The 23,871-nt window shown below is 45.7% G+C and overlaps 1 protein-coding gene and 2 long non-coding RNA genes across 24 annotated transcripts in view; 2 read left to right on the forward strand and 1 right to left on the reverse strand.

The window, feature by feature from the left end:
* The window catches only part of FUBP3 (far upstream element binding protein 3), a 59,987-nt gene that overhangs the window by 30,887 nt on the left and 5,229 nt on the right, over nt 1-23,871 (reverse strand). For 15 of the 22 annotated variants that reach the window (XR_013404648.1, XM_077965597.1, XM_015116533.3 and 12 more), the window contains 1 exon segment: nt 11,464-11,569. Coding sequence is in view for 9 of the 22 variants with exons in the window: in XM_077965597.1 (XP_077821723.1) it covers nt 11,464-11,569 (106 nt within the window). In the remaining 13 variants the exon portion in view is untranslated. 22 annotated transcript variants of the gene reach the window in all.
* Nucleotides 1-23,871, forward strand: LOC144335041 (uncharacterized). The gene is made up of 2 exons (XR_013405421.1): nt 1-445; nt 23,761-23,871. It is a non-coding gene; the product is annotated as an uncharacterized LOC144335041 (long non-coding RNA).
* LOC144335042 (uncharacterized) lies at nt 11,802-23,537 on the forward strand. The gene is made up of 2 exons (XR_013405422.1): nt 11,802-12,505; nt 21,528-23,537. It is a non-coding gene; the product is annotated as an uncharacterized LOC144335042 (long non-coding RNA).

Below are 23,871 nucleotides of genomic sequence, written 5' to 3' on the forward strand. Positions count from 1 at the left end.
GCCTGGATGACAGAGCAAAACTATCTCAAAAATAAAACAAACAAAAACAAACAAAAAAAGGTGATCAGACATTTTTTCCCTGCTAATGAAGAGAAAAAAAAAGACTTCATTTTTTTTCTTCCTCTGAAAGAAACAAAACAGCACTGGGAAATACACGCAACTTTGCAATATGCATCAGCTTTTTTTTTTTTCTTTTTTCCGAGACAGAGTTTCACTCTTGTTGCCCAGGCTGGAGTGCAATGGCGCGATCTTAGCTCACAGCAACCTCTGCCTCCTGGGTTCAAGCGATTCTCCTGCCTCAGCCTCCTGAGTAGCCGGGACTACAGGCATGTGCCACCACGCCCAGCTAATTTTGTATTTTTAGTAGAGACAGGGTTTCTCCATGTTGGTCAGGCTGGTCTCGAACTCCCGACCTCAGGTGATCCACCTGCCTTGGCCTCCCAAAGTGCGGGGATTACAGGCGTGAGCCACACTGCCCAGTCACATCAGCTTTAATAGTTACACCCCCACTCCCACCCCAGCACAAGGAACAAAAGTGCCAATTCCTCCTTCACAACAGCTCAGCCAGCACACCCACACGGAACCACTGGCCAGAGGCAGGTGAGTGAGTCTGTTGTGGGGGGGGAGGGGAATACCAATATTTATAACTGCAAAAGCAAATAACCCAAATCTTCTTTAGAATTTGAAAACAATCCTCCCTCCTCTGCCTCTTCTTTGGATGTGCAGTCTCCTCTGACTGACCAATGGCTTTCCACGCCCCACCTCAGGTCAGTAACACACACTTAGCGGTGCAGATTCAGGGAGTTTTTAGAAAGCTTTTCCCCCAGGGACACTACAAAGACCTCCTGTGTTCTAGGCAGCAACTCTTGCTCCAGGGCCACGAAACACTGACATGCTGAGTTCAGCTGAAAGTACTTTGGCAAGCATAATTTATTAATTTTGCAAATTATTTTTAAAAAGTGAAAGTAAATTCAAGTTTATCTCAATAATGTCACTCTTTTTTGTTGTTGTTGTCTGAGACAGTCTCGCTCTGTCTCCCAGGCTGGGGTGCCGTGGCGCGATCTTGGCTCACTGCAACCTCTGTCTCCTGGGTTCAGGCGATTCTCCTGCTTCAGCCTCCCAAGTAGCCAGGATTACAGGTGTGCGCCACCACGCCCAGCTAATTTTTGTACTTTTAGTAGAGACGGGGTTTCACCATGTTGGCCAGGCTGGTCTCAAACTTCTGACCCAGGTGATCCGCCTGCCTCAGCCTCCCAAAGTGCTGGGATTACAGGGTGAGCCACTGTGCCAGCCAATCACATCACTCTTACCTGCAGTCTACTATAAACTTCTGTGAGTGGAAAGAACACCCCCCACCCCCAGCCACACTAGGTGCTTTCCTGGGCGCCTCACCTGCATGAACCCACCTGGTCCTACAATAACCCACCTTTGAGGCAGCTACTGTCACTGCCATTCCCATCTAACTGAAGAGGAAGGTGCTATCGCACTGCACCCAAGCCCTCAGAATGGCATGCAGGCAAGGGGCCTGTGCCCGTGCAAACTCTGTACCGCTTCATCTTCCCCTGTCCTCTAATCTTGTGGGTTTCAACACTTATCACTGTTTAATTTTGTGATATTAACTCTCTTGATCATTCTTCATCTCACAGGTCAGTGCCTTCCAGGTGCTGAGCACTGTGACAGGACTTGAGGATACAACAATCTAACAAAGTCACCTTTGCCCTCAGGGAGCTTAGAGTCTAGCAGGGAAGGCAGAAGGCAACAGATGAGGGGGCCTACCCTAGCCTCCAGGGACACGTTGGGCCCTGCACCTTCTCCCCAAGTGCCTAAGAGGAAAAAGAATTCTATGATACTATACTCATAGCCCTAAGCTTTACTTTCATTTACGCCAGTGTCATGAAATCAATACAGGGGGTCACAACCAGCTTTATTAAAACATGAAAGAGAAAACAGAATGTACCATATATAAAAAGGGTAATGTATTTCATAAAACTTTCATTTCAGTCACATACGTGTTTTAATACATCTGTACTAACTAGTTCTGATGGAAACAGTTTTTCTCATATGGAGAGTGGTATTTTTTCTTTTTTGTTTGAGACAGAGTCTTGCTCTGTCACCAGGCTGGAGTACAGTGGCACGATCTTGGCTCACTGCAATCTCCACCTCCTGGGTTCAAGCAATTCCCCTGCCTCAGCCTCCCGAGTAGCTGGCACTAAAGGCACGCACCACCATGCCCAGCTAATTTTTTGTGTTTTAGTAGAGATGGGGTTTCACCATGTTGGTCAGGGCAGTCTCCATCTCCTGACCTCGTGATCACCTGCCTCGGCCTCCCAAAGTGCTGGGATTACAGGCGTGAGCCACCGCACCCGGCCCGGGAGTGGTATTTCTTAAAGTTTGAAAATAATGAGATACAACCTTCATGATAATCTGATGAGGCAGGTTATCATCAGGTCCATTTTACAGACGGGGAAACACAGGCTCAGAGATATTAAGGAACTTGCCCGGGGTCAAACAGCTAACACCTAGCAAAGCTGGGATTCAAGCCTTGATCTCTCAGACTCTGAAGTCCACATGTTTAAGTACTAAACTATTAGGGCACATGAGACAGAGACCCAGGTTCAACTTCCCTTCTGTCACTTACCATGTATCTATCTGGCCTTGGTCAAACCACTTACTTCTTCAGAAACTGGTTTCCTCATCTACAACAATAAGGAGTTTAAGCTTCAGGTTCCCTTCTGGCTGTGATCTCACACGACCCCCTCTCCTCCGACTCAATCCCTAACCCCTGGCAACCACTAATCTGTTCTCCGTTCCCAAAAGGTTACACAAATGGGATCATGCAGTATGTAGTTTTTTGGGATTGGCTTTTGCCACCCTGGAGATTCATCCAAGTTGTTGGATGTACTCAGCATTTGTCCCGTTTCACCACTGAGTAATATTCCACGGTATGGCTGTATCGCAGCAGAACCATTCATCACTTGAAGGACAGGTGGGCTGTTTTCAGTGGGACTATTACGAACAAAGCTGCTATGTGAACAGGCTCCTGTGTGAACATTTTCATTTCTTGGGGATAAATGCCCAACAGTGCAATTGTGGACTGTGCATAAGTGTAGGTTTAGTTTTGTAACACTCCAAAACTGTATTCGAGAGTGGTTGTACCATCAAGTTGAACTCTGGAAACCTATGAATCCTCTTTTCATTTGGCAACTACTTTTCCTCCCTATTAACAGCCATGAAGAATGTAACAGGCACTGTACATGAGCTCGAGTTATATTTTTGTCACAACATTGATGCCACAGGTTTAGCTCATTCATTTTTGTGGAAAATGTCTACTATTTTACCCAGCTGGCTAAGCCAACTGTCAACCAACCAGCCAGATCATGCTTTGCCAAGGGGAAAAATCTCTCTGCCTTTTTCCAGCTTACACGTATGTATGTACCCATGTAACTATCATCTCACTTCTGAATCAGCTTACACATATGTATGTACCCATGTAACTATCATCTCACTTCTGAATTATAACCCTAACATGGATAGATGGGTGAAGGGAGGAAGAAACAAATGGGGGTGGCTGAGGTGGGGGGTAGGGCACAGAGCCTTTGCCAGGAGTTGTCAACTGGATAAAATCAGACCCTGTCCCCTTCACTATTTCTTTTTTTTTTTGGAGACAGTCTTGTTCTGTTGCCCAGGCTGGAGTGCAGTGATATGATGTTGGCCCACTGCAACCTCTGCCTCCCGGATTCAGGTCATTCTCCCACCTCAGCCTCCCGAGTAGCTGGGACTACAGATGCAAGCCACCACGTCTGGCCAATTTTTGTATTTTTAGTAAAGACTGGGTTTCACCACGTTGACCAGGCTGGTCTTGAACTCCTGACCTTAGGTGATCTTCCCACTTCAGCCTCCCAAAGTGCTGGGATTACAGGGTTGAGCCCCCATGCCCAGCCTCCCTTCACTATTTCTTACCAAGGCTCTACCCTTTGTTACCTTGGGATTCTCTATTCAGAATTCTTGCCTGGCCCCACTGCTTGGGGATTTTTCCACCCCAGGTGACTGCCCACGGTACACCAAAAGCGGAGAATGGGAGAAGGGGCGTGGCAGGAAAGGCATAAACTTCTGGGGCAGACGTGACTCTCAGAAAGGCCCATTTTAGGGAAGAGGGCAGACAGGAGGCAAGGAGCTGGAAAAGGAACCTGGGAAGCCTGCCCATGTCCACCTGCTCCCGGAAAGCCTTCATCTGCCCTTGACGACAACTGCCCAACCACATCCCAGTCTCACTTTCCCTCTTCCCTCTTCACAAAAGGCAAACCTTCCTCCTAACCCCTCCTACCCTCAGGAACTAGGTTTTGGTTTTGGCTTTTCATCCCTCCAGCATCTGTCATCATCCCCCATTCAGGGAAAGTATCAACACCCCTGAGATTCGCTTTCCTCTTTCCAGAGTGGAGACTGGTGCCTGCAGCACCTGCCTGGGGTGCAGGTCACAGGCAGGGGTCCGGGCATCATGGCTCTCACCACCCGCTACCACTTGTACCTCCTATCTCCTGTCTCTCCTTAAGGTCTTGGATTTTCAAACGTCTTTTTCTCCTCATTCCTTTTTTTCCTCCTTCCTGTCCTCCTCTTCAGTCCTTGCCCTATGCCACAAGTACTGAAACAAAGCTTGGAAAGGATCATAGAAATAGTCTATTTCACTCTTCCTGCAAATAATTCACTTGGCAGTACGCCCAAGAATTCGTCCTTTACCTCGTAATAATACAGCAATTTCCCCTCGTCCATGAGGGATATGTTCCATAGACCCCTGGTAGGTGGCTGAAACCATTGAGAGCACCAAACCCTGTATATACTATATTTTTTCCTATACATTGGTGAGTGGGTAGCGTATACAGTGTGGATACACATGCTACTCAGAATGGTGTACAATTTAAAAATTAGGAATTGGCCGGGCGCGGTAGCTCACGTCTGTAATCCCAGCACTTTGGGAGGCAGAGGCAGGTGGATCACGAGGTCAGGCTTTCAAGAACAGCCTGGCCAACATGGTGAAACCCCATCTCTACTAAAAATACAAAAATTAGCTGGCTGTGGTGGCGCATGCCTGTAATCCCAGCTAATCGGGAGGCTGAGGCAGGCAGAATTGCTTGAACCCGGGAGGTAGAGGTTGCAGTGAGCCAAGATCGCACCCCTACGCTCCAGTCTGGGTGACAGAGCAAGACTCCGTCTCAAAAAAAAAAAAGGAATTATTTCTAGAATTTTCCATTTTTCCATTTAATATTTTTGGCAGTGGTTGACTGTGGGAAAATGAAGTCATGAATAAACGGGGAACAACTCTATTATCAAAATTAGGAAGTGTGGTACTACATAAAAGGTGCTTTCTTCAGCAGCTCACGAAGTAAAACGAATAAGGAAAAAAGAAGGTGCCACATAAATAGCAAAGGCGAGTCTTCGGGAGAAGAGGCAAGCACAGTTTCAAAGCCCCTTGCGTGGCCTTTCCCCCGCCACCCTAGTGGTGAGGACAGTGCTGTACTTTCCCGAAGCCCTCATTTTGGTGCCACCCACTACACAGAATGCAGGGGAGGGTAAGGCCTGCTTAGTTCAACTAAGAAAGCTCCTTAAAACTCTCCTGAGGAAGAAAACTCGAAAGGCTTTGATCTTGGATCAGGAGAGATACACAGGGGCAAATGGGAAGTGACTTCTCCGTCTGGCCATCAGCTCTGGGCAAACATGAAAAAGCACTTTCGGTGGTCAGGGCAGCTGGACAGTGAACCATGAGACAGGAGACTTGTTTAAAGAAACTGGGGGAGGGGTACTCTCTATATACTTCCCTAACTAAAGATGAAGAAAATGTTCATCAACTGATGAGGCTGATTTTAGCTGAGGACTGGCAAATTAAGCTTGAGGGCCAGCTGCCTGTTTCTGTGAAATATCTTAGTGGCTCACAGCCATGCTCATTTGTTTATACAGATGCTACAGCTGTTTCTGAACTCTAATAGTGTAGCTTAGTAGGTGGGATACATAGCCTGCAACCTTACATTTATTTTTGTTTGTTTTGAGATCACTATGTCGCCCAAGCTGAGTGCAGAGGTGCGATCACTGCTCGCTGTGGTCTTAACCTCCCAGGCTCAGGAAATCCTCCCGCCTCAGCCTCCTGAGTAGCTAGCTGCAGCTACAGGCATGCACCACCACACCCAGCTAATCTTTTTTCTTTTTTTTGTAGAGATGGGGTCTTGCTACATTGCCCAGGCTGGTCTCAAACTCCTGGATGCGAGCAATCCTCCCACCTCGGCCTCCCAAAGTGCTGGGATTATAGGCATAAGCCACCATGCCTGGCCCCTAAAATGCTTACTATCTGGTCCCTTATAAAAAAAGCTTGTTGCCAGGTGCAGTGCAGTCCCAGCTACTCAGGAGGCTGAGGTGGGAGGATCACCTGAGTCTGGGGGGTAGAGGCTGCAGTGAACCATGATTGCCCCACTGCACTCCAGCCTCAGCAAGACCCTGTCTTAAAAAAAAAAGAAAAAAGAAAAGCTTGCCAACCTCTAATTTAGATTACATTTAAATTTGCACTTCTAAATCACTTAGCTAATATTATTCTCTTAAATTTGGAAGTTACTTTTTCCAAAATTTTAAAATGCTAATCGTAGGAAACGGGGGAACTTGAGCATGAAGAGTCCATGGGAAATGAGGCCAGTATCTATGGCCACATCACGTAGGCTCTGCTAGGAGAGGTGCGTGGCGGGACCCAGAAACCGCAGAAGGAAGGATGGGATGTTGTCTGCCCCAAGCAGAGGCCAAACACACTGCTTTAGAAATTAAGAGAAGGATATGACTTAATATTCACTAGTGAGGTGGGTGTATGAAAAAGGGAAAAGGGAAAAGGGGAGGGAGGGAGGAAAGGAGGAAGGGAGGAAGGGAGGAAGGGAAGGAAGGGAAGGAAGGGAAGGAAGGGAAGGAAGGGAAGGAAGGGAGGGAGGAAGGAAGGAAGGGAGGAAGGAAGGGAGGAAGGAAGGAAGGAAGGAAGGAAGGAAGGAAAGGGTAGAGAGAAGACCAAGAGGCTAGGTGGCATGTGGGCTGAGCACTGAAGAAAGTCAAAAGATACAGAAGAGGATAGGTTTCTAGGAGGAAGCTGGCTGAGCAGGAGTGGGGCAGGTTAAGAGCTGGGTGAGAGAGGAGAGAGAAGAGACAGCCGTCCAGGCTGCTGTACAGGGTGCACAGGAGGAGCCGAGCAGGGAGGGCAGGCGACGGCCAGGTTGGAAGATCTGCACCTCCCTGGCTACTGGAGGAATGAAACTGGTTGGACTGACTGCAGGGAGATGCTCCAGCTGAAGCATGAGACACGTACTGGATGGAAAAGGTGCCACAACTGAGACCAGAAGGCAGATTCCTGAACTGGTGGGGTGCCAAGGATGCATATCAAAGACTGCTGGAACATGTGGGTGTCAAGATTGAAGACAGGGAAGGTTAAAATGGCCTGATCCAAAGCTGGAGGGCGGTGGAGTGACTGGTGACAGCTACCTCCCAGGGAGAGGCATCCAGGCAAGCTTTCACACTGAGCTCTAAATTCTGCTCTGGGTTCTAAGCAGGCTCATGAACAGCATTCTGACAGCCGGCTCAAAACCGCCACTCCCTGAAACACAACTAACCCAAATCCCTTTTCTATATCAGGAACAAATCCTTCCCCTTGTTCCACTGCCTAGCACATTAAAAAAAACCTTTACACACACACACACACACACACACACACACACACACACACACACACACACATTTTTTGAGACAGAGTCTCGCTCTATTGCCCAGGCTGGAGTGCAGTGGCGCGATCTTGGCTCACTGCAACCTCCACACCCCAGGCTTAAGTGATTCTCCTGCCTCAGCCTCCCAAGTAGCTGGGACTATAGGTGCAGGCAACGGCATCTAGCTAATCTTTTGTATTTTTAGTAGAGACGGGTTTCACCATGTTAGCCAGGATGGTCTCAATCTCCTGACCTCATGATTCGCCCGCCTCGGCCTCCCAAACTGCTGGGATTACAGGTGTGAGCCATAGTGCCCGGCCTTAAATATTTATTTTTCGGAGATATGGTTTTGCCATGTTGCCCAGGCTGGCCTCGAATGCCTGGGCTCGAGCTTTCACACTACCTCAGCCTCCTGGGTAGCTGGGATTACAGCTGTGAGCCACCATGTCGGGCATCTCTAGGAATTCTAAGAGGAGATGGCCATTGTTTTTAGATGTGGGAGCCTTTGCGGGAAAATTCTTGAGACTCACACTGAAGATTTTAAGGGGACAGCACTCATTTGATTGTAAAAGTTCTTGTGTATTTACAAAGTGTTTATGACCACAAAACAGAAAATTCACCCCAGGGCCACCGGAACTAAGATAACCATTTAAACTGCTTATCCAAAATAACAAGCTGTGATCTTTTTATATTTGACTGGTGTTCGTGACTCCCTAGGCCAAATAGGGGTGACTGCATTATCGGCATTTTTGCCTTAGCAGAAAGCTGTAATGCAAATTAACCTTTTTATCTTTTCGGGGCAATCATACTTTGGTTCCTCTTCGGAGACAGCAAAGTAAAAACTAAGTTGTCTGCCCCTGTGCACATAGCCCATTAAAGGACAGTGTCTCTTTGGCCCAGTGTTTCCAGAAATCGAAATCAATATATTTCACAACTCATTCAGCCTTTCACAACAATTTCACAATTCAGCCTTGTTTTTTTCACTCACTGCGTGGAGCTGAAGTGTTAAAACCTGTGCTTGCAGTGAGCAGGTATCTGCTGTGTCCTCTGCATAAGGAATACCTAAATATTTGCAAACGAAGCCCTTTAGCATTTTGCAGACATTTTTCTCCCATTAGTCCATTGCCCACACATTTGAAAGAAATTAGCACTAATAAAGACATTATCAGTATTGACAAAGAGAACTGGGTCACAGGCAGATGTAGTTGACTTGGCCAAGATCACCCCGTAGGTCCAGAATCTCACTTAAAACCTCAGGGGTTCATTAGTATATTGCGTATTTTCACTTCTTTGTTTTGATAACCATATTTTTTTCCATGTGTACCTTTTGGGGAATAAGTCTTTACAAACAGAAAATGACCATGGTTTATCTTTTTCTTCCCTCTAAATATGAACCCCTCCTATAGCAAGAAGGAAAGTTTCTGTGTCGTGCTGAACCTCCTGTCCTCCCTGAACACCTGGTCTTATGTGACCACAGGCTGTATTTGAAGAAAAAGGAATTTCCTTCAGGCTTCTTACATTCTGCATTAGAGCTTGAAAAAATGAATCCTGTCTTCTGGGGAGCACTGTTTAAATCACAGGATTACACATATTGTTTTCTTCTCCAAGCTCTTCTCCATGTGTAGAATTTGAGTTCTGCGTTGGTCTCAGCGTCTGGGGACTGCCACAGCCCCATTTTGTCACTTGTCTTCTGGTAGGGGGAAGGTCACTGGGCCACTCTCTTAAGAGAGTAAGAATGTGAACAAGCAGATCCTGTGAAGGGAAGTGATGTTCATGTTTACCTGGCTGCCTTCTGGGCTCACAGTCTTGCTGATGGTGTGATGAAAAGTTTAGAAAAGCAGAGGCAGACCAAGCCGCCGGAATTCTGGCATATTTTTCTTAGCAATAAAGATTTCCAAAGGCTGTGTAGCTGTTTGTTTGGTTTGGCTTGGGTTACCTTTGACAGAGGCTACCAGACCACTTCTTTAGCAATATGAACTTTCTAACTTTCCCTTGAAGCAGGGTTCTTTAACCTTTAGGAGGTTGAAGTTCAGTCCTCTAGAACTTTTTGGAGGTGTTATTTGGGTCTATTTAAAAACGCTTCAACTCAGCCATAAAAAAGAATGAGATCCAGTCATTTGCAACAACATGGATGGAACTGGAGAGCATTATGTTAAGTGAAATAAGCCAGGCGGAGAAAGACAAAAATTACATGTTCTCACTTATTTATGCGATATAAAAATCAAAACAGTTGAACTCATGGACACAGAGAGTAGAAGGATGGTTACCAGAGGCTGGGAAGGGTAGTAGGGGGCAAAAGGGGCTCGGGGAGGTGGGCAAGGGGGGTTAATGGGTACGAATAAGACCTACTATTTGATAGCACAACAGGGTGACTATAGCCAACAATAACTTAATTGTACATTTTAAAATAAAGAGAGCAACTGGATTGTTTGTAACTCAAAAGATAAATGCTTGAGGGGATAGATACCCCCATTTTCCACGATGTGCTTATTTCACATTGCAGGCCTGCATCAAAACATCTCATGTACCCCATAAATATATACACCTATGCAGTCACAAAAATTATAAATAAAATAAAATACTTCAACTCTTAAGTTAACTAAAAAGAACCTTAACATAGGGTTTATTCAGGACATTGAGATTTGTGAACAAGTCTATGAACTGGAGAATTTAAAAATGCACTAGGAGGCGTGGTGGCTCATGCCTGTAGTCCCAGCTACTTGGGAGGCCAAGGTGGGAGGATCACTGGAGCCCAGGAGTTCAACAGCGCCAGTGCACTCTAGCCTGAGCAGAGTGTGATCCCATCGCTAAGGGGGGATTAAAAAGAAAACCAGAATTCCTGGAGACCAGAGAAATGATTCATGGCAAATTATATTTTTCTATGTACATAAAAACATGCACTTTTGGGAGAAAAGATTATACAATACATACTGCTCTACACCTTCATTTTTCACATAATACATCATAGAAATATGTACAAACATAAATGACTGGGTACACAGCGACAGAAAAAGAACACAGAGAAGACACCGACTCACTTGACTACATGCAAATTCATGTCAATCTAGTGTATTTCACTATCTCTTCTATAGTAACAGGAGACAAAATATGATAAAGATGCCCAAGCTCTCTACAGAAACACATCTGATAGATAACTCTGCCAGAGTGCTGGGGATGGCCCCTTCTAAGTGTTCTCAAATTCTTTTGGGGATGGAGTAGGGTATATAAACCAGCCAACAAAACAACAAACAAATAAATGAATTAAAGAAAAGGGATGCTTCTAGAAAAAGCCTGACATAAATGGGAATGGTGAAAAATCTGGCAGCCAGACTGTAGAAAGGTCACCATTCTTCTCTTTAAGGTCAAGATGTAGCCACAGCTTCCCTTGAGGCATGCACCAAATCGTAGCTTTCTTTGGAGAAAGTGGGAACTTCAATTCCCACGCGCACTGAAGAACAGAGGGCTAAATCAAACAAAATTCTCAAATAGGTCAAATTACTTCCAAGCTGATGCTCAGGGGCCAAGTCTTTATCTCAGAGCCCAGTGAAAAGATTTCTGTATTATCAAGGCAAATAGGAACTCAAATGCTGAAGGACTGCTGCGAAAAATCATCCTAAATACTTCCCTTCAACCATTCCTCTGGACAGAGTGACACTTCAGAGAGTCGTTAAGGTAATGGCTGACAAATTCAAACTTAACTGGCAGGTTCACTACCACCTGAAAGGCAAAGATATTTCTGGCAACTTACCTCCATCATCCAAGGGCCGTTTTTGTACTCCATATCCATATACTGAGGGGTCCACTAGAGGTGTGGAATTATTCAAGTGAGGAATTGAATCAATTTTAGCAGCAATCTACAGAGAGAATCAGATTTAAACACTCAGTAACAAACCATGGCTCTATCTGAGGGAGAAAGACAAGTGTCCTCTTTAAAGGGCTGTTATCCCATTTCTCCCCTGACCTAGATTAATGGAAGGCAGCACCACAAGAGCACAAACACTTTTCACTGTTAAGTGAGTTTTCTTTTGGTCTTAATAATAATGTGTCTTCAGAGTACTTTCAAAAATGTGTCTCTACAAACAAATTAGTATTCTTTTTCTTTCTTTCTTTTTTTTTTTTTGAGACGGAGTTTCACTCTTGTTGCCTAGGCTGGAGTGCAACGGCGTGATCTTGGCTCACCGCAACCTCTGCCTCCCGGGTTCAAGCGATTCTCCTGCCTCAGCCTCCCAAGTAGGGATTACAGGCATGTGCCACCACGCCCGGCTAATTTTGTATTTTTAGTAGAGACGGAGTTTCTCCATGTTGGTCAGGCTGGTATTGAACCCCCAATCTCAAGTGATTCGCCCGCCTTGGTCTCTCGAAGTGCTGGGATTACAGGCGTGAGCCACTACACCCGGCCGCAAATTAGTAGTTTTAAGTCACCTCTTAATATATAGGCATGTCACATCTTAAGAAAAAAAAAAAAAGCGAGCCAACAATTGAAGAACTTTCTTCAGAAAGTTTAGGTTTTCTCACAGGGTTCGCTTATGCAACAAATTCCCCAAGAATATTTGAATGGCCTTGTGTGCTCAAATGTGACAAAGGGGTCTCACTCTGTCATCCAGGCTGGAGTGCAGTGATGTGATCATTGTTCACTGTACCCTCAATTTCCCAAGCTCAAGTGATCCTCCCGCCTCAGCCTCCCAAATAGCTGAGACTACAGGTATGCACCACCATGTCCAGCTAAATTTTTTAAAATTTATTTTTATTTTTTTTTGAGATGAAGATTTGCTCTTGTCACCCAGGCTGGAGTGCAATGGCATGATCTCAGCTCACTGTCACCTCTGCCTCCTGGGTTCAAGCGATTCTCCTGCCTCAGCCTCCCAAGTAGCTGGGATTACAAGCGTGTAACACCACGCCCAGCTAATTTTTGTATTTTTAGCAGAGACGGGGTTTCACCACATTGGCCAGGCTGGTCTCAAACTCCTGACCTCAGGTGGTCTGTCTGCCTCGGCCTCCCAAATTGCTAGGATTACATGCATAAGCCACAGCGCCCGGCCTATTTTTTTAAAGTTTTAATAGAGATGAGGTCTCAATATGTTGCCCAGACTGGTCTCGAACTCCTGAGCTCAAGCAATCCTTCTGCCTCAGTCTCGCAAAGTGCAGGAACTAGCACTTTGGCTAATCCCATGGCTCAAAAGTGTGAGTCATGGTGCCCAGCCTGACAATTCCTCAGGAATACACCCATCCTATAAACTTTAATCTCTATAAATTGATGTGTGATCTATAGAGATGTAACATAAGCTTGTCTTTACTGGAAGTGTCCAAACAATTTCAGAAGGATTCCTGCAGCAGAGAAAGGGAGATGATCTCTAAGAGGTATTTCAACTTTTAATATTTATTGTCAGTGAAAGAACAGAACACAGCTGTTAAAAATTTCCCCCAGAAACAAATGGTATGCAGAACTTCTTATCTACTTTGTTCTCAGCAGGAAATTATATGTGATCTTCATTAGAAAGTAACTCTTTCATTTAACCAAAGGAATATTTACAGCAACTGCTCTTGATGTTAGTCCCTCAGTTAAAGTTAAAAAACAGGGGTCTATTGGGGGCAGCTAGCACAGCTGTCCCCCAGAGCAAAGTCTTCAGTGGTAGCTCTGAGCTAGTCCAAATGTTCCCAGAAGTCTCAGACCTATTGGGACCAACAGAAATTACCTGAAACAACCAACCAACCAAAGACAATCATGATACTGAAAACCAAATGCAGGATTTAAACAGCAGACATCATCCCTTACATTTATGAGTTGTGTGATGTTGAGGCAAGTCTCCTTCCTCTCTGCATGATGCCCCAGGGTAATACCACATAGTTCATAGTTTTTGAAAAGATAGTAAGATCCCTGAAGGCAGAGGAATACTTGAGCACACCAAAATACTACACTATGGTTGCAAAACAAGGCAATTCACCCAATAAATGTTAAGTACCTACTGTGTGATGGGCTTTTTGAGGCACTGGAGCTTTTGTGGTGAGGGAGAACCACCAGGCCTAGTACTTAAGAGTCAGCAGCTGGGGGAAGTTAAAGGTAAACCAGATAATCAATAAACTGATCATTTTGGCAGGTGATAAGCATTACCACAATAAGAGAAGATAATGTCACACAGAGCATGCTTAGGAAGCTGCTTTAAATGGGGTGAATGGGAAGGCCACTGTGAGGAGTGACATCTGAGTCCTACGTGACAATGAGGAGCTGGCTACATAAAAATCTGAGAAAGTATGTTCTACACAGAGGAACTTGTACAAACACCCTGAGGCAGGAGCAAGCTTGGTAGGTATGAGCCTGGAAAAGAAGTCAATCTTGCCAGCGCGGAAGGAACTAGATATGTTCCAAAGGTGGTAGATTCATACTGGACCCTTTCAGGTCATGGTGAGGAGCTTAGACTTTACATGAAGGCTGTTGGGCAGCTAATACAAGTCTTAAGCAGGAGAGTAACATGCTGATTTATGCTTCTAAAAGATCCCCAGCCAAGAGCATGGTGGCTAGCAAAGGTAACTCCAGCACTTTGGGAGGTCAAAGCGGGATGACTGCTTGAGGCCAGGAGTTCTAGACCAGCCTGGGCAACACAGCAAAACCCCCATCTCTACAAAAAATAAAAAATTAGCTGTGCGTGGTGGTGCATTCCTGTCGTTCCAGCTACTCAGGAGGCTGAGGCAGGAGGACTGCTTGAGCCGGGGAGTTTAAGGTTACAGTGAGCTATGATCGAGCCACTGCACTCCAGCTGGAAGATGGAGCGAGACCCCATCTCTAGGAAACAACAAAAAAGATCCCCTTGACTGTGAGGAGACAAGATAGGAAGAAGGAAGGAAGGAAAAGATAGTCCAAGTCAGACTCAGCCTTAGGAGACATTACTGTAGTCTAGGCCAGGGCTTGGCAATCTACGGCTGGTGAACCACTTGCTTTTGTAATTACAGTTTTGTTAGAACACAGCCACACTCATCTCAGAGTGAGAGACTGACTCAAAAACAAAACAAAACAAAACAAAACAAAAAGACAGGACCCCAAACACAAGCTCTATATGACTTTATACCAGCTCCCTTTAAATGACGCCTCTGGGCTTCCAGATCTTTTACCTTCCTTATTTTATTTTTGAGACGGAGTCTTGCTCTGTCACACAGGCTGGAGTGCGGGGGCTGGGTCTCGACTCACTGCAACCTCCGTCTCCTGGGTTCAAGCAATTTTCCTGCCTCAGCCTCTTGAGTAGCTGGGATTCCAGGCACATGCCACCATGCCTGGCCCATTTTTATATTTTTAGTAGAGACGGAGTTTCACCATGTTGGGCAGGCTGGTCTCAAACTCCTGACCTCAGGTGATCCACCCACTTTGGCCTCCCAAAGTGCTGGGATTACAGGCGTAAGTCACCACGCTTGGCCCTTTTCTCTTCCTTCTAAAGTAGCTAAACTGTATTCCTGAGTCCTTGGCCTGCCTTCTAACGTATGTAGTAGTTTCATGTCATTTTTTCCTCCAAAGTTGCCATGATAAAGTGTTACAACAGCTTCCTATTCCTAATTTAGATTAAATCAACAAGTGTTCTTCCAAAATGTGACTAAGCCTTTCAGGTTTCTTCTTAATTCATGCTTACCTCATTATCTACAATTTGGGAAATTTCCACTATGAGAGAAGTAGTACAGAATAACAGTTGACATACAGCTCTGAAGTGAGGAAACTGCATTTCAACCCTGGTTAAACAAATGTTGGGTATAAATTCAATATTACAATGTATAAATCACATTTATACTATGGTGTAGACTATGTTACACTATACTGTAAAGAAGCAATATACTCCTTCATTCTTCCACATACAACCTTGTTCCAAAAAATGATTTTAAATGCCTAATAAAATAGAATTAAAATGTAATGAGTGCTACTCTGCTAAAACCACTTTAAATATGCTATTTCATTTATTCCTCACCCTGATTCTCTAGCAGGTTCTCGGCTCACTGCAACCTCTGCCTCCCAGGTTCAAGAGATTCTCCTGCCTCAGCCTCCTGAGTAGCTGGGGTTACAGGCATGCACCACCATGTCCGGATAATTTCTGTATCTTTAGTAGAGATGGGGTTTCACCATGTTGGCCAAGTTGGTCTCGAACTCCTGACCTCGAGGTCTGCCCGCCTCAGCCTCCCAAAGTGCTGGGATTACAGGTCTGAGCCACCGTGCCCGGCCTTATTATTTCCATTTTAAGACAATAAAAACTGGGGCTCAGACATGGAGTGACCTGCCCAAAGTCACCCATCTTATAAGTGGCAGAAACAGACTGCTCTATTTTATTCCTTTCTTAATAAACTTGCTTTCAGTTTACAAAAAAAAAAAACAAACAAAAAGGTGGCAGAAACAGTATTCAAACCCAGATCTTCCTGAGTCTGGAGTCCAAGTAAATAGTACATCGAAGGTTCAACGATATGGCAAAAACCATAAAGGAGGTACACAAATCACTGAAGTTAGAAAACATTAATTTTCTATTTTCAATTAATTATTCCCTTGCCGGGCGCGGTGGCTCACGCCTGTAATCCCAGCACTTTGGGAGGCCGAGGCGGGCGGATCACAAGGTCAGGAGATCGAGACCACGGTGAAACCCCGTCTCTACTAAAAATACAAAAAATTAGCCGGGCGCGGTTGTGGGCGCCTGTAGTCCCAGCTACTCGGGAGGCTGAGGCAGGAGAATGGTGTGAACCCGGGAGGCGGAGCTTGCAGTGAGCCGAGATCGCGCCACTGCACTCCAGCCTGGGCGACAGAGCGAGACTCCGTCTCAAAAAAAAAAAAAAAAATTATTCCCAGTGTCCATTTTCAAGACTAAAATTCTCTGACCACTTGGCTGCTTCCTTCCCTCCACCTAATATTTTCTTAAACATATCTCAGTTCCCAAGGACTTAAATAAAGTCTAATGACTTCCAGTGCACAGAGCCCAAGCAATTCTTCACACAATTGATCATTTTAAACAGTAGTTACTTAAGGGAAGTGAGATACAGTGCTCAGTTCATAACGGTGTAGGCCAGGAGATAAAAGCCAGGATGGTCCACAAAACCAAGGCCACTCTCTTCTTAACTGCAAGCGTGACCTTGAGCGGACTCTGCTATCAATTTTCTACCACACAAGTTATTTTCCCTTTTTAGGGGGAGGCAAATGGGTTATCTCACTACCCGTGCTATTTTAAGCACAGTGATAAATGAAAAATAAATCAACGTCACAGACACTTAACCACCAGTGGTTAGAGGAAACTCATGGGAGGAGAGTACTGGACCAGGAATCAGTCAACAGTCCTGATTTTCCAGCCAGTTCTTCCCGTTTGTGACCTTGGGGAAGACCTTCACGAGCCTTGCTCCTTGGTGTCTTCACCTGTAAAATGCAGAGGCAGACTAAACCAGTGTTTTCCCAAGAAAAATGCACCAGGTGAGGCCGGGCGCGGTGGCTCACGCCTGTAATCCCAGCACTTTAGGAGGCTGAGGCGGGCGGATCACGAGGTCAGGAGATCGAGACCATCCTGGCTAACACGGTGAAACCCCATCTCTACTAAAAACACAAAAAATGAGCTGGGCGTGGTGGCGGGCGCCTGTAGTCCCAGCTACTCGGGAGGCTGAGGCAGGAGAATGGCGTGAACCCAGGAGGCGGAGCTTGCAGTGAGCCAAGATTGCACCACTGCACTCCAGCCTGGGCGACAGAGCGAGACTCGTCTCAAAAAAAAAAAAGAAAAATGCACAAGGTGATCTTGGGAGGTACATGGATGAATGTTTTTAAACTTCCATTGTTCTTACAATTACCTTCTATGCATGACAAAGTTTTCCACTTATGATATGATACTGACTTAGTTCCCTTTTAAAAAATATTTTAGGGGCACATGTTCTCAGGATCTCCTTGGGGATATGTCACTGGCAAAAAAAAAAAAAAAAAGTTAAATAGGCCGGGCATGGTGGCTCATATCTGTAATCCCAGCACTTTGGAAGGCTGTGGTAGGAGGATCGTTTGAGCCCAAAGTTTGACACCAGCCTGGGCAACATAGTGAGGCTTTATCTCTACAAAAACAAAAACAAACCCCCAAAAACCTAGCTGAGTGTGGTGGCATGAGCCTGTAGTCTTAGCTTCTTGGGAGGCTGAGGCAGGATGATCCCTTGAGCCCAGGAGTTCAAAGTTACAGCGAGCTATGGTTGAGCCACAACACTATAGCCTGTGCAGGAGCCAGACCCTGTCTCTCAAAAAAACAAAACAAACAAACAAAAAATATATATATGCATATATATTCAAAATAAATCTGGCTGAGTGCAGTGGCTCACGCCTGTAATCCCAGCACTTTGGGATGGAAAGGCTGGTGGATCACTTGAACTCAGGAGTTCAAGACCAGCCTGGCCAACATGGTGAAACCCGATCCCTACTAAAAATACAAAAATCAGCTGGGTGTAGTGGTGCATGCCAATAATTCCAGCTATTCAGGAGGCTGAGGCAGGAGAATTGCTTGAACCCGGGAGGTGGAGGTTGCAATGAACCAAGATTGAGCCACTGCACTCCAGCCTGGTGACACAGCAAGACTCCGTCTCAAAATAAATAAATAAATAAATAAATAAATAATCTAAATTTAAGAATATTAAATAGTGTACTGAAGGTTCAATGATATGGCAAAAATCATAAAGGTAGTACACAAATCACTAAAGATAGAAAACATGGCAATTAATTATTCCCAGTACACATTTTCAAGACTAAATTCTCTGACAGGTTTCATAACCAAAGTAGATCACCTTACAAATCCAAATAAGAAGTTGCAAATAGCCCCACAACTTCATACTTACTAGAACTCTACACCAATCCGAAATAGGCAAAGCCACCTGAATGCCATCCACATATGTGTCCATGCTACTCAACACAGATCCTGTTGATTCGCATGGATACAGCAAGCAGAGGTGGAGACTCACACCAGCATCAAGGGCGTGGGAACCCAACTTGCTTCCCCAGACCCTCAGTGGCACAGCCACCCAGAGAGGCCCTGCCTGGGAGAAAGGGAGGTTGGACCGCAAGTCTCTACTCCCCACAGTGGGAAGAAACAGTATGCAGCCAGGCAAGTAGCCCCGTGGCTAAGAACAAGTTCCTAAGACAGGCTTGGAGTCATGGGCCCTAGGGGCAGGTCCCAGTCCTGCATCCCACTACCTAATGTTACAAAGAAGACAGTGCATCAAACATATTGCCTACTAAGTGCCTGACAGTGTCCTCATTTAATTGTCACAGCAACCTTCTGAAGTAGCTACTATTCTCCTTACTGTGGGACTTGGAACCAGTTTGCCTGGAATTGTATTCACAGGGATAACAAGATAACAAATGTAAAGCACTAGAAACAATGCCGGGTGCACAGTAAGGAACCAGAAATGCTTGCTATTTTAACCTCTTATTGAAGAACAATAATGACACAGAAAAATCCATGGATCATAAGTTTATAGCTCACTGAAGTTTTGGATACTAAAATACCTATGTAACTAGCACCTAGATCAAGAACCATCACCAGGACCCCAGAAGTCTGCCTCATGCCCCCTTCAGTCACTACCCACCCCACCACCCAGGGTAACTTCCTAATTTCTAATACTCTTGTTTTTAAAATTATTACTATCATCAACTATTTCTGCATTACAGATGAGAAAACTAAGGCTGAAACAAATAACTTGTCTAAAGTCAAACTAGTAAGTGGCAGAACCAGAAATTGAACTTATACTGTCTGAACCTCAAGTCTGTCTCTTAATAATCACATCACAATGCCATTCCCCAGGAGTTTTGTGACCATCAAATGAAAGAACATATATAAGAATCCTTGCCTGGCACCCAGCACAACATGGGCTCCATGAATGACAACTATTGTTGTCATCAGAGATGGAGCCCCGGCTGATCCTGCCCTACTTACTGGCAATAACTGAAATAAAGAATTCTATGACAATTGAATAAGATGCAGCTCTCCTTGGGAGGTTTTCCTGACAACCTCATCCCTCCTATGCTTAGGCAGAATTAAATACTCCCACATTTGTGTTTGCAAATCACCTTATGAACTACATCTAAATAGCATACTCTCACTGAGTGACCTGTTGGTTATACTGTCTCCCCACTACCAGAGCTTAGGACTGGAGCTGTCTCCATCGTCTTGGTACCCTCAGGACAAAGAGTCCTTAATTAGGAGCCCCAGGGGTTAGTTTTAGAGAATTCACGACTTCCCAAAATTACATCCCAAACTATTTAAATATTTCTGGGGAGAGGTTCAAAGTTTCAAGAGTCTCAGAAAGGTCCATGTTCTGAAAAAGTTAAAGAACAACTTTCCTAATGCATAGCAAAATACTTGGCACGTAGAAGGTGCTCCTTAAACATCTGCTAAATTTAAAGTGGATATGGAGAGGCCCATCTGTAGGCAGAATGCTAAGACGATCAGGTGAGGCTCTACGCCGAAATACTGTTCCGGGTGGGTCGCTCCCACCAAAGGCCCTAAATGTGACACGCCCATTAGCTTTCCCCTTCCATTTCATTGAATTCCACCAACCATCCCCTCCAATGATCTGTTTAAAGACTGCTAGGCTGGGCACGGTGGCTCACACCTGTAATCCCAGCACTTTGGGAGACCAAGGCGGGAGGATCACGAGGTCAGAAAATCCAGGCCATCATGGCCAACATGGTGAAACCCCATCTCTACAAAAAATACAAAAATTAACTAGGCGTGATGGTGCGTGCCTGTAGTCCCAGCTACTTGGGAAGCTGAGGCAGGAGAATCACTTAAACGCGGGAGGTGGAGGTTGCAGTGAGCTGAGATCATGCCACTGCACTCCAGCCTGGTGACAAGAGTGAGACTCCATCTCAAAAAAAAAAAAAAAAAAGGCCAGGCATGGTGGCTCATGCCTGTAATTCCAGCACTTTGGGAGGCAGAGGCGGGTGGATCATGAGGTCAGGAGATCGAGACCATCCTGGCTAGCACAGTGAAAACCCGTCTCTGGCCGGGCGCGGTGGCTCAAGCCTGTAATCCCAGCACTTTGGGAGGCCGAGACGGGCGGATCACGAGGTCAGGAGATCGAGACCATCCTGGCTAACACCGTGAAACCCCGTCTCTACTAAAAATACAAAAAACTAGCCGGGCGAGGTGGCGGGCGCCTGTAGTCCCAGCTACTTGGGAGGCTGAGGCAGGAGAATGGCGTAAACCCGGGAGGCGGAGCTTGCAGTGAGCTGAGATCCGGCCACTGCACTCCAGCCCAGGCGACAGAGCGAGACTCCGTCTCAAAAAAAAAAAAAAAAAAAAAAAAAAATCAGCCAGGCGTGGTGGCGGGCGCCTGCAGTCCCAGCTACTCAGGAGGTTGAGGCAGGAGAATGGCATGAACCTGGGAGGCTGAGCTTGCAGTGACTCGAGATTGCGCCACTGCACTCTAGCTGGGCGACAGAGCAAGACTCTGCCTTTAAAAAAAAAAAAAAAAAAAAAAAAAAAAAAGGCTGCTGCTTCAGCCACCTCATTGAGATGAAAAACTACCCAACTCCCTCTGCTAAGGAATCAAGTCCTTCTTAAAATGCAGAGGGCATGGGTTCAAGAACTACTGCATATATTAACTATGTGTACCTCTGAGAAAACTGCTTTATCTCCCTCTGGCTCATTATTTTCAATTATAAAATGAGAATTAATAGCCCTTATTAGCTGGGTGTAGTGGCAGCTACTGGGGAGGCTGAGGCAGGAGGACTGCTTGAGCCCGAGAGGCAGAGGTTGCAGTGAGCCGAGACTGCGCCACTGCACTCCAGCCTGGGTGAGAGAGAGATCCTATCTCAATTTATAACTAAAATGGAGCGAGAGAGAATTGATAGTCCTGGTCCTATCTTACCTGGTGGTTGTAAAGCCTGAATTCCGCACTAAGATAAAACCACTTACAAACTTGTCTTAGTTATCTTTGCACTGGCCCAGCATCCAGCCTTGGACTCAGTAGATCTTCAATTAATGGTAAGTAATCTGAATCAAATCACTGCTTCCAATCACGCTACTCAGTCTTACAAGTGATTTGTAACCATCTGGTATTAGAATAAAAATGTAGGCCGGGCGTGATGGTGCATGCCGGCTACGGAGGCTGAGGTGCGAGGATCCCTTGAGATCCAGGCTGCACTGAGCTGTGATCGTGTCACTGCATTCCAGCCTGGACAACAGAGCAAGACCTTGTCTCAAAAAAACCCAAAACCAACGAGCAAAATCTTTACAATAAAACTCCAAATGCAGAACATTTTCAATTGGGATGATTCTAAGATAAAGTATCAGAATAAAGACTACACAGCAAAGAAGCGGAGAGAAAGGAGTATGAATAGATAGCAGATATAACATGAGAAAGCACAAGAACCAAAATAACATGGTGAAATTTTTCCAGATCCAGTTAGATGGACACTCTGAATATCTAAAGGTTTGAAGAGACTGCTGAAATTATCTAGCTCCACATTTCCTGACGTTTGATGCACAGAATGTGATTTGGTTCCAGGGAAAGAGGGCATGAAGTGATCTAACTTCAGAACATTTACAAAACACATCCTACACCCCTGCGGGAGTTAATGCAGCAAAACACATTGTACACCCCTGCGGGAGTTAATGCAGCAAAACACATCCTGCACCCCTGCGGGAGTTAATGCAACAAAACACATCGTACACCCCTGCGGGAGTTAACGCAGCAAAACACATCCTGCACCCCTGCGGGAGTTAATGCAGCAAAACACATCCTGCACCCCTGCGGGAGTTAATGCAACAAAACACATCGTACACCCCTGCGGGAGTTAATGCAACAAAACACATCCTACACCCCTGCGGGAGTTAATGCAACAAAACACATCGTACACCCCTGCGGGAGTTAATGCAACAAAACACATCCTGCACCCCTGCGGGAGTTAATGCAACAAAACACATCCTGCACCCCTGCGGGAGTTAATGCAACAAAACACATCCTGCACCCCTGCGGGAGTTAATGCAACAAAACACATCCTGCACCCCTGCGGGAGTTAATGCAACAAAACACATCCTGCACCCCTGCGGGAGTTAATGCAACAAAACACATCCTGCACCCCTGCGGGAGTTAATGCAACAAAACACATCCTGCACCCCTGCGGGAGTTAATGCAACAAAACACATCCTACACCCCTGCGGGAGTTAATGCAGCAAAACACATCCTACACCCCTGCGGGAGTTAATGCAGTAAAACACATCCTGCACCCCTGCGGGAGTTAATCATCCTACACCCCTGCGGGAGTTAATGCAACAAAACACATCCTACACCCCTGCAGGAGTTAATGCAACAAAACACATCCTACACACCTGCAGGAGTTAATGCACACAAGCATGTTAAAGGTTCTGACAAGTCCTAAAGAAGTCAATTCACCTTTATTTAATCCTGCATTCCCCAAACTTAACTGCCCATGATCTCTTTTCCACGGAAGATCTTTAAACAGCCTACGGATCAAATGCTAGGGAAGGCCAACCCAGCCCAAGGTCATGCATCGGCTTCCAGGCGACTCAGACCTCCTAACTCTCCATCCAGAGCTCTTTCCATTAGAAATTTCAAATAAAAACCAGAGGCGACTCACTCACAATTTAGAAAAAGATAAGTAAAAAACTGTCAATTAGGCATCCCAAAGAACAGTATAAAACAATAGCAAGATGGCGGGAATGAAGGCAACCTGGAGAGTGTGAATGCCTCACATCAAAAGCGCAATAGCTACTCAGCTCCTCCCCGATTATCGCTGTGCAGGCTGTGGGAGCGGTGTGGCCAGATCTTTTCTAGGGAAACCAGAAATCTTTTTTTTTTCCTCTTTTGAGACAGTCTCACTCTGTCGCCCAGGCTGGAGTACAATGATGCAATCTCCACTCACTGCAACCTGTCTCCCAGGTTCAAGTGATTATTGTGGCTCACTCAGTCTCCCGAGTAGCTGGGATTACAGATGCGCGCCACCATGCCTGACTCATTTTTGTATTTTTAGTGGAGGCAGGGTTTCACCATGTTGGCCAGGTTGGTCTCATCCTAACCTCAAGTGATCTGCCTGCCTCGGCCTCCCAAGTGCTGGGATTACAGGCATGAGCCACTATGCCTGGCCAAAACTTTTTTTTTTGAGATGGAGTCTTGCTCTGTCGTCCAGGCTGGAGTGCAGTGGCACCATCCCAGCTCACTG

Source organism: Macaca mulatta, chromosome 15 (genome assembly GCF_049350105.2).
Source record: "Macaca mulatta isolate MMU2019108-1 chromosome 15, T2T-MMU8v2.0, whole genome shotgun sequence".
Lineage (NCBI taxonomy): Eukaryota > Metazoa > Chordata > Mammalia > Primates > Cercopithecidae > Macaca > Macaca mulatta.